Raw genomic sequence first — 11,445 nt, 5'->3', positions numbered from 1 at the left:
GGCCCTCAGATCCTCAAAAAGTTATACAGATGCACCATTGAGAGCATCTTGACTGGCTGCATCACCGCTTGGTATGGCAACTTGGCATCCGACCGCAAGGTGCTACAGAGGGTAGTGCGTACGGCCCAGTACAACACTGTTTAAAGAAGACCCGTAAGTACAAGGCTGTTAGTCTACACCTGTTGTTCACAAAGCATGTGACAAATACAATTTGATTTGATATAAACAGGGCTTCTCTCTCTCTCTCTTTCTCCTTCCCTCTCTGAACAGTAACTTTGCTTGCAGACTTTAAACGTTAGGGAAAACTTTGGCCGATGATCCACATTGGCCCTTGGGCTGGCTTTCCCCAAACATTTTCTCAACATCCCTCTGTACGCTTTACGTAGCTGGAGAGAATACCTTCTGGATGGTGGATATTTGGTGAGTCAAATAAAATAACATTGTATTTGTCACATGCTTCGTAAACAACAGGTGACGTACTGTACATGAAATGAGACACTTCCCAACACTGGGACACAACAGACAGAAAGACAGACAGAGGGGGCAACCTATGTCAATGGATAGTGTGCTTTTATTAAGCAACCATCACTTGCTTATACTGTTAATACCAATAGTGGAAGGATGTTATGCTATTGATTTACACTCATAGAACAGTAAAAGACTGTCAGGCTCTACATGTCAATCTCAGAAATCTAGAAATCTAAGGCCAAACAGACTAGCTACTGTAGACAACCTCTGGGTGCTCAGATCTAACATTACGAGGATACATTGAAGGTGAGGTCACTGTTCCACACCCTGGCAGAAGGCCTCAATCTGTCTCCATTTGTAATCATCCTGCAACAACCTATAATTTCCTTTCCTGCAGGAGCAAGGGTTGTTAGTCACATAGAAATATAATGAATAGATTCTATGACTATTTCTATGGGTTGTTATTCAAGAAGAATGTTCTGCTCTACGCTACAACGTCATCATCATCATCCTCATCATCAAACAGACACAGTGACAAGAGGTTTTCAGACATGCTATAAACTTTAATAGACATATAGATATTTCTGAAAAGAAACAAAGATAGCCCTAGGTTTTATTTACAATACATGATTAAATGTATTAAAATCAAAATCATCACATACAGCGGTAAAAACAATTGTAGAGAACTTAAATAACTTTGTTTGCGTAACTACTTAAATAATGAAAACGGTTACTCTATTTTATTCACACCACGCCGTCTCAGCAGCTAAAATGCAAGTTTCACATTAAGTGCTAAAATTATAGTATCGACATTACAGCATGAGTTCCATTTGACGCATTATAGACCAGATAGAACACTGGTGAGACAGAGATTCAACAACTGCTGTCATTGAAGATACAGAGGAGAAAACAAAACAGAGAGAGAGAGAGAGAGAGAAAGAGAGAGAGGATGAGAGAGAGAGAGAGAGAGAGAGAGAGAGAGAGAGAGAGAGAGAGAGAGAGAGAGAGAGAGAGAGGGAGAGAGAGAGAGAGCGAGAGAGAGAGAGAGAAGGAAAAGAGAGAGAGAGAGAGCGCAAGAGGGAGAGAAAAGGAAGAGAGAGAGAGAGAGAGAGAGAGAGAGAGAGAGAGCGAGAGAGCAAGAGAGAGAGAGAGAGGGAGAGAGAGAGCGAGAGAGAGAGAAGGAAAAGAGAGAGAGAGAGCGAGAGGGAGAGAAAAGGAAGAGAGCGAGAGAGAGAGAGAGAAAAGGAAGAGAGAGAGAGAAGGAAAAGAGAGAGAGAGAAAGCGAGAGAGAGAGAGAGAGAGAAAGAGCGAGAAGGAAAAGAGAGAGTGAGAGAGAGAGAGAGAGAGAGAGAGAGAGAGAGAGAGAGAGAGAGAGAGAGAGAGAGAGAGACTGGAAAACTCTGAACACTTCTAACCATGCTTAGAATGTGAACTCAAAACAAAATATGATCATAGAAATAAAGATATTCCTATTTTGTGGGGGGCAGGCACTTAAAAAAGTCAAAATTGGCACAAGATGTAAAGGGTTGCTTTGCTCTTTGCTGAACTACTGTCATGAGACTCAATATTAATATGGTATCAAGGAATTTGCAATGGCAGTATATCAAATGAACCAATCCTGATCAACATGTAGATTAGTGACGAGTGTGTTTTATACAGTCTTCTGAAGAAAGACGATGGGCTCCAAAATAATTATAGTCTTTTTTTTTTTTTGTCGTTTGGCTCGCTGAAGACGTTTTAGATCCCTGGCTTTGAGATGAGCAAAGTCTTCTTTCTACTAATAATTTGTTAAGGGATCACAGTTCACCGCAAAGTGGATCAAAGAAGTCTGGGTTCATACTTGACACATTTTATCATTCCATCTGTCTTATCTGAACGTCTCACAGTAGGTAGAGTAGAGTGTCTGGTGTGAAACCATCTTTCATCTGATCAACCTGGAGGAACTCTTCTCATCTGACTGTGAACAGCCTCCAATAAGTTGGCGGCCTAGCGAAACTTGGATCATTTCTGAAACAAAGACCAACCTCCGACCGTTATGCTGCAGTTGAATGCCACAGGCAGAGGTGTACTACGGGAAGGAAACACAGAGAGACCCTTGTGTTATGTCTCAGTGATCGGTTCCAAACTCTTCTATTCAGGTATAGACATGCATTATCTTTAACACAATGTGCCGATCTGTACTGCACGTGTTGTTGTGTGTCTTTATACAGTGGAAAAACACTGCATACATTTTGTGTTAGCAAAAAAAAGAAATGAAAATAAAATACATGATTTTTCAAGCTTAATGCAAAACCACTTTCTACAAACACCGTCCTCTCCCATATATTATTACAGTTAAAAAAATAAACCCTCCTCTATCAAAACAATAGTAATGCTATATTATTTTGCAAGGCTAAGTAGTACTTAGTTCAGCTCTATATGTATGAAATATACATCACCGTGCGCTTCTTTCCCTTTATAATTCACACTGAAGTTGAGTAGCGAGTCTCTGTGTTCAGTATGAGCGATTAAGAGTGAGTGAGATTTGACTTGCTGCGTGCCACTGTGTTAGTGTGTGTGTGTGTCACAATGTCATTGCTGTTTAACACCGTACTAGTCCCAACATAATCGTCTGCCCTTGATTGTGAAACACAAAAAAACATGACATTACAGTGCATGGAGTTGATGACTCCATTTCAGATGTATGAAACTGGCGTTGACATTGGGAGTACAAAGCTATGAGCTCAATCCTAACAATGTCATAGACTCTGTCCCTAATGGCACCCTTATTCTGTATGTAGCGCACTATTTTTGACCAGGGCCACATAGGGCTCTGATCAAAAGTAGTGCACTATATAGGGAATAGGGTGTCATTTGGGACACAGCCATATAAACTCTATAGATCTATAGATACCTGTTGAGTCCAAAGACACTCATTCTTCAGCTATGGATCCATTCTGTACATTGGTAGCATGTCAAGTGAGCGATGAACAACAAATCTATACCGCTGTATCATGAAGTATCATATACGTAGCTTTTTCTATGAAGATGTGCCCACAAACCAGAAACAGTAGGACAAAATAACAATAACTCCATAAACCTCATAATTATTACTGTGACATTACGGCATTATTGGTCGTTCGTATTAGCGCCTTTACACAAGATAGTCCAGGACTTTGTATGGGGCTCTATACATGGCACAGTAAGATTATCAGAAACTCTTCAGTCAGTGTCAGTATTATTGCATTACTGATGCTGAAGAGATTAGCATGTTCATTTAAAGGCTGTATATAGGCTGTGTTTTGTTGGTGAAAGCAGACCCAAAGCTAACCCTCAATATTGGGCTGTCCACTCTCCAGTCCTGGGGGCTAACTTAGTCACCACGCCTCCGCACGCATCGCTGTGCTTCAGTTCAGCCGACTCGCCCTTCGCTCTCTGTAAGGTTTCAGTCAAAATGGCCGCCGTTTTTCTTTGTGTGTCGAGAGAACGTGAGGGGGTCTCCCTCTGTTCTCAGCAGGGGTGCAGTGCTAATATCAAGTCATCTGCATGGGGGTTCCAGAGTGGGAGAGAGAGGAGAGGAATTTTCTCCTGGAGAAGAAGAGTATAAAAGAGCTTATGTAGCCACAGTGGAGGTCCAACGATTAGACCATAGACGACGATAGCCATGCATTCAACCATCACACTGCTGTGTCTGTCTGTGTGATGGTCTCTGGAGGGATGCTTGGCCTGTAGCCTACTGTACGGTCAACAGTGTGGAGCTTATGGGCAGGAAGATGACCAGAGTCCGGGTGGTGACGGGGACAGGGTATTTCCAGACGGGGGTGTATGTCTCAGGGATGAATCACGGAGGAGGGAGGCTCTGCTTGGGCTTCTCCTTGGAGTCTGCTGGAGGTTCAGTTAGGGGGTCATGGTGGGAGCGGACCCCCTTCCCGTGCCCCTATACGATGTAGCTGGTGAGGTTCAGCAGGTACGAGGTCATGTCTATGATGTGGTCCAGGATGCCGTCCTTCTCCTGGTCGCTAGGCATGCCCCGCTCGCCCTTCTCACACTGGGCGCCCGAGTAGCCGCTCTTACACAGGCACTTGTTGGGCTCAACACACACGCCTCCATTACGACAGGCTGGCTCGCATTTAGCTGTGTCACACAGAGAGAGAGAGAGAGAGAGAGAGAGAGAGAGAGAGAGAGAGAGAGAGAGAGAGAGAGAGAGAGAGAGAGAGAGAGAGAGAGAGAGAGAGAGAGAGAGAGAGAGAGAGAGAGAGAGAGAGAGAGAGAGAGAGAGAGAGAGAGAGAGAGAGAGAGAGAGAGAGAGAGAGAGAGAGAGAGAGAGAGAGAGAGAGAGAGAGAGAGGAGCGAGAGAGGATATCATATAACATGTATATGACAATGACAAGCGACGACAACAAAACATTCATAAACACTTTATGTGATAAGTGTCCATTATGGATCCAAAGTAGCCTATTTGATTAATATTAACATTACTCAAGATATACAGTAGAATTCTTCACATTATTGTGTAACTCTTGTTATACAGTAGGTCTCTGCTACTCTGCAGAGGGTTATTATGTAAAGTTCTAGGTTATGGTTGAACATTTCAAACAGCACTTTTCTCTGACTCACCCACTCTGCAGAAGGGTCCCTCCCAGCCGGTGCTGCAGCAACACTTCCCGGTGGGGGTGCAGTATCCGTTCTTACACTGCCGTGAGCAGGCCGTTCCCAGCAGCTCCGGGGCCTCCACCTGTCTCTGACACTCCTTAGGGACCGCGGGCCTGCAGTGGCCACACAGGGAGGGCAACGGTCACACACTCTAAAGGCTCTCACACACCCACACACACACACACTGCTCTGAGGCATTACATACAGATATGTGGCCTTTCTTTCACACACCATATTCACACACACACACACACACTATAGAGGAGGCAGTAGTGGTGCCATAGCAGCAGAACACTTAACCATGTAAAACAGGGCAGAGGAAACGGCTCCACCAGAATGGGCCTTTACATAACATTGATGTGATGGAAAGGAGTCATGGGGAGAATGAATGTTTGAGTACGGAGAGACTCTGTGTGTGACATGGTTCTTTCTGGAATATTCAGTTTCTAGAATGTTGTTAATTCATTTTTGATGTATAATTCATTCATTTGGAGCATACAGTGCTGCATCAGAGGTTGGGAGGCTGGGAGGTTGGAATGGTGGACTGACTGAATGGCTGGACCAGAGTTTTCTTTCCACTGAGGACATGGCTGTGTGTGTGTCTAGAACACCGGGAGCAGCTTCAATTCAGCATGACAGGAGACTCATAAACACCACACACAGATGTACCACACACCTGCAAACATATCCAACCACACTGCCAACAGGCGGCACACTAAACAGACATATTGTGATCATCTCATGACAAGACAAACATTGAACACACGCACTGGCCCAAATGAGGCTTAAAGTTTGATCATTTCATATCACGCTCCAGCCCGGGCTCAGAAATCTGGAAATAATATTGCAGCGTTCTACGTGATGGAATTCAAATGTGAATTGTCTGTTAGCTTGTGTGTGTGTGTGTGTGTGTGTGTCTGTGTGTGTGGCTAGGGCTGAACAGCATTGACTATTGAGGCAAGACAAGCCTCAGCCAGGCAGTGTACTGATATATCCATCAGGCACACACACACACACACACACACACACACACACCCACACACACACCCACACGCACAAGCACACGCACACGCACACGCACACACACACACACACACACACACACACACACACACACACACACACACACTCTAGGTGCTGGACTCTCTGGCTGCTGTAGAGATCTAATGCTGTAGAGATCTAATGCTGTAGAGAGATCTAATGCTGTAGAGAGATAATGCTGAAGAGATCTAATGCTGTAGAGAGATAATGCTGAAGAGAGATCTAATACTGTAGAAATCTAATGCTGTAGAGAGATCTAATGCTGTAGAGAGATCTAATGCTGTAGCGAGATCTAATGCTGTAGAGAGATAATGCTGAAGAGAGATCTAATGCTGTAGAGATCTAATGTTGTAGAGATCTAATGCTGTAGAGAGATAATGCTGAAGAGAGATCTAATGCTGTAGAGAGATAATGCTAGAGAGACATCTAATGCTGTAGAGATAATGCTGGAGAGAGATCTAATGCTGTAGAGAGATAATGCTATAGAGAGATAATGCTATAGAGATCTAATGACCAATGGACAGACAGGAGCCACAACTGAGTGTGATATTGGGGTCTGGTTGTGAATTAACTGACTTACTGACTGTGGTTGGTTAGTGCTCTGTTGGTTAGTGCTCAAAGGAGGGGCTCCTGGCCTGTGTTGTGTGTGTGAGTGAGTTAGGGGGTCCTGGTCAGGGTCCTGCGGGTGTGTGAGTGGGGCGTTGAACCCCGTGGCTGGGAGAGTGTTGTTCTGACAGCCACATTGACTGATGGCAGTCCCGGGGCAGTACCAGAGCCTAAAGGGGGTCTCTAGGGGGGGTGGAGGGGACGGGGGCGATTCCCATGCTCCGCTCCCCTCAGCACCCACCCAACCCTGTGTCTTTTCTCATCCACACTCTGGGCCTTTGTTGTGACAGGCTGCAAGTTGTTAAAACGGAGAGAAGGAGGGACAGAAAGAGAGAGGGTGGGAGAGTGATGGAGTCGGGAGAAAGAGACCAGGGTGAGAGAGAGAGGAAAGGGGGACAGCTAGTCCCTGGAGGATTGGGGTACAACACTGTTAATAGTGTCAGGCAGGCAGGGGTCAGCCACGGCTAGCGCTCCTCATCAGTTTGTATCAGTGCCATGGGTGGCCATGGGCCCGGGTGAAAACAACACCTGCCGGAGCGCCACTTGACAAAGGCAGCTGGGTCAACAGGCACTGTGGGAATGTATCAACTCGGCGAGGACACTTGCATAAAACACAGACTGATAAATTAAAGGAGGGCCGGCTTATTAGTTTGAGTGTCCACGGGGCTGGGCCAGGCTGGTCCCAATTATTTATATATACACGAGATGACTGCTAGGGGGCGCTGTATTGAAGCCACCGTGCCTCCATCTTGGCACTACCTCATCGTTGTAAAAAATATTTTGGAAGCTTTGAAATGCATTTATTAATGTCTACACTCGTTTTTGCCACATGTATCATATTACAGACACCTTAATGCATAATTTTAAATGAAATTATGTGAGCTAAACATAAAAAAATCTATACAAAAACATTTTCCTTAAAGTACATATTATTTGTATTACTAATGTTACTGTCCCCACTACAACAACACACATATTTAAATAAATGTAATTTTGTCCTTGAAACTTTCAATTGAAATACTGTAGAATTCCATTAATTCCTATGGCGGACTGCTCCTACTGGGGAGTGCCAATATGGCCGACCGGTGGTTTCAAAAACCTCTCAATGGCCAATACACAGCATCAGCCATCCAGGGTTTGTACACATTATTGGCTGGTCCCCAACACTCTTAGAAAAAAGGGTTCCAAAGGGGTTCTTCGGCTGTCCCCATAGGAGAACCCTTTTTGGTTCCAGGTAGAACATTTTTAGGTTCTATGTAGAACTCTCTGTAGAAATGGTTCTAGATGGAACCCAAAAGGGTTCTACCTGGAACCATAAAGGGTTCTTCAAAGGGTTATCCTATGTGGACAGCCGAAAAACCCTGTTAGGTTCTAGATAGCACCTTTTTTTCAAAGAGTTTAGTTCTAGTGGCTGAATGGAGGTGGGAGGCGGGGTGGTGGTGGGGAGGAGGGGAGGGGTGTATGGAGCTCTGCTTGGCTCAGCTGCCTCCTTTCCCACCTCCCCCTTTGTTCTAGAACAGGAGACCTCAGCCAGGGACAATATGCTGGGCCTGATCCCAGATCAGCTCCCTCTTATTCATAACACAGCCCTCTTTATAATACCTTACCACCTCAAACGTCACCCCAGATCAGATCATACAGCTGATTGATAAAGGGGATGCTATTAGTGAGGGATGCTCTAGCGACTATCAGATTTATTTCACTTAAAGCTTTGATAGTGATGGGTGGCTGGTAGGCTGGGAGTTGGTGCGGAGGGTTTTGGGAAGGAAGGAATGTGTTGAGGCTATGTGCTGGGGGCTTGCTTGATTGGCATGAGGTGTATGTGAGAAAAAAGCCCTGGAGTGGTGTACATTGTGCCTCCCGACAATAGCTTAATCAAACGGCCCAGTGTGAGTCCTTTGGCTGTTTTGTCATCCGGCTCCATTGTTTGGGGTCTTCTTTGTGGTTTCATCCCTTGTTTTAATTGTGTCAGAAATGTACTGTGTATTGTAGGAGCCAGGGCCATTCAGTGGAACTGTGGAGCAGCTTTGTCAAGGGAAGGACCACAGTAGCGCAGCAGCAAGATTTAGGAGGGACATCTGAATAAAAGAGCTGGATTTTTTTGGCCAGTATGCCGGGAGCTGGGCGCTATCGTACCATACACACACACCTCCCTGCTCCTTCTCCCCAGTGCTTCCTGTCATTTGTGACTTCCATAGTGACTTCATAAAGGAGGTCCCAGAGCCCTATTCTATGTCCACTGGGGCTTCTCAACCTCTTTACTCAACACAATTCAATCAGGGGACTCTGCACCTGACTAAACTAAAGCATAAATTGAGTGAAAAGTGTATTATGATACAGGAGAACCTTTTTCTCCCTCTTTGGATAAAAGCCTGTTTAAATGGAAAGACAAACTATTTTTATTACCGTTATCAGCAGGAGTTCTAACTGTTTCAATGGTCTCGCTACGAAAAGGATTTCTCCCCCATTCAGGTTCCAGATGGAATCGTAAGGACAGGATAGAATTTGGTTTTGAATAAAATGTGGTTCTGTCCCTTCCATTCTTATACACAATAAACAACCTGGCAGTTACATTCTGTACAGCTTTACTATGTGGCCAGTGACATCCACCACATAATCAACCCACCCAATATCTGGAGGCTGTGTTTGTTTGTGTCTCTCCTCTCTCAAGGAATGAAGCCTCCTCCTCCTCTGCTTCTACATGGATGTTAGCACCAGAAATAAATAAAAGTATCTCTCTCTCTCTCCCTCTCTCTCTCTCATGGGGACCTCTGACTGCGTGTGGCAGGGCAATTGAGATAAGACATATTCAATGAAGCATTGCATGTCTCAATCAGACATTACACTGATCTAATTATAGAAAGAGGGGAAGAGGAAAAAGAAGAAGAAACATTCGAAACAGAGCTGAAACCTGTTGAAGCCTTGGGGAAGACAAGGCAGCGCGCTGACTTCATTTGTAGGTATTTGTTTGTCAGTCGGGTACCGTCCAATAATAAATAGGCCACCATGCGTCTCAGTAACATCTGTATATTGTTGTGTCTGTGTCCCATGTGGACACAGAGGCAGAGTAGGATCATGTGGCATTGTTTACTGGCTCTACGGTGGAAGGAGACAGAGCTGTTTAAAAATACCATGCAGCCTTGCCCGGGATTCAAACCTACTCCATATGCATCACACGCAGAAACACACATGATATGTTTTTGTGTGTATTAATGTTTGTGCGTGTGCGTGTGATGCATATGGAGTAGGTTTGAATCCCGGGCAAGGCTGCATGGTATTTTTAAACAGCTCTGTCTCCTTCCACCGTAGAGCCAGTAAACAATGCCACATGATCCTACTCTGCCTCTGTGTCCACATGGGACACAGACACAACAATATACAGATGTTACTGAGACGCATGGTGGCCTATTTATTATTGGACGGTACCCGACTGACAAACAAATACCTACAAATGAAGTCAGCGTGCTGCCGGGACGTGTGTTTACCCCACAACATCACAGAGGGGTTTAGGTGATTTTCTTCCCCAGCCTCCTACCTCCTAACGCCCCCCTCCTCTTCCCCAAACACATGTAATGAAAACACCATGCGGGTGGATGGTGGATGTTGTGGGACCCCTGGACCACCACAGGCTCGCCTCTCAAAAATACAAGTCTGCTGTAAAGGAGGAGGGTGAGGGGGCGCCAGGTACCCCAGGAGGGGTAGAGGAGGACGGGTGGCCCACCAGACGTGATAACACAGCAAGGTCAGAAACGTTGGCTGCCTCCTTCCCTCCCCCTCTCCATCCTCCCTGTAACGAGATACTAATAACGAAGTGAGTGTGTGTGTGTGTTTGTGTGTGCGTGTGTGTGTGTGTAGAAGCCGGACTCACAACACCACAGGGGCCACTATACAGACTAAACAAGCTCAAAATATGGGTGGAAAGAATTGTTGTTTGGGAAAAATTTGTCCATGCCAGAAAACATAAATAAAACGTTGAGCGGGGCAGCAAGGGGCCCATAGAAACATCTGTGGCGTAATGAATTGTGACTTGGGTGGTACTGTCATCACCTTAGCAATAATTAGCCAGGGATCTGTTTCTATTGTCCCACACACACACACTCCAAGAAAGTGAAGTGGACTTAAGGAAACATTATTCTGGCGCCTTCCTGGACTGTAAGCCCAGTGAAATGTTTTGAGATGCGCCACATGCCTCCCTACCAACTTCACTTAAGCTGAATAACCTAAACCTACATGAGGATCTCTAGTTCTCCATTACAGCGTGCTGAAAAGGGGGATTGGATGATTTGTGGGTGGTTGAGGGTGAAAAGACACTGCTTGATGAGCAATTGGTTTGAATTAGAAAGTGAGAGGATCTGGTTGTGTTCAATGTAATGTCTCATTATTCAGACTATATATCAGTGACATTCAAGGCCTACACATGTCTCAGTTATTGCCTGCGGTGGAGGGGGGAATTCATACACCCCATGTACATACCTCCTGGTGTGCTGGGATAAATGTTTTTCACATGTACTTGGCTTGACGCAAACATCATTTGTTAAAGATTCATCATTATCGAAAAATATTTTTTATAGAGTAAAACACATGGTAAAATGTTTAGCACGCATACAACAATGATTAGCAGCCACCCTTTGTGCCAGTCACATCTCCTCTAGTAATATTTATCACCAAAAACTCCAGCACATTATCAGCTGTGTGCGA

The 11,445-nt window shown here is 45.0% G+C and overlaps 1 protein-coding gene across 1 annotated transcript in view; it reads right to left on the bottom strand.

The window, feature by feature from the left end:
* Nucleotides 1-1,790: 1,790 nt before the first annotated feature.
* LOC121536003 (hedgehog interacting protein) overlaps nucleotides 1,791-11,445 on the bottom strand; it is a 44,467-nt gene continuing 34,812 nt past the window's right edge. Inside the window, exons 12-13 of the mRNA XM_041843274.2 lie at nucleotides 5,065-5,213; nucleotides 1,791-4,581 (exon numbers count right to left, since the gene is read on the bottom strand). Of these exons, the coding sequence (XP_041699208.1) occupies nucleotides 4,385-4,581; nucleotides 5,065-5,213 (346 nt within the window). The 3' untranslated portion in view covers nucleotides 1,791-4,384. The remainder of the gene's footprint in view (nucleotides 4,582-5,064; nucleotides 5,214-11,445) is intronic.

The sequence above is a fragment of the Coregonus clupeaformis genome, chromosome 22 (assembly GCF_020615455.1).
Source record: "Coregonus clupeaformis isolate EN_2021a chromosome 22, ASM2061545v1, whole genome shotgun sequence".
Lineage (NCBI taxonomy): Eukaryota > Metazoa > Chordata > Actinopteri > Salmoniformes > Salmonidae > Coregonus > Coregonus clupeaformis.
Note: the sequence above shows the minus strand (reverse complement) of the source record. Positions and strands in the feature narration are given on the sequence as shown.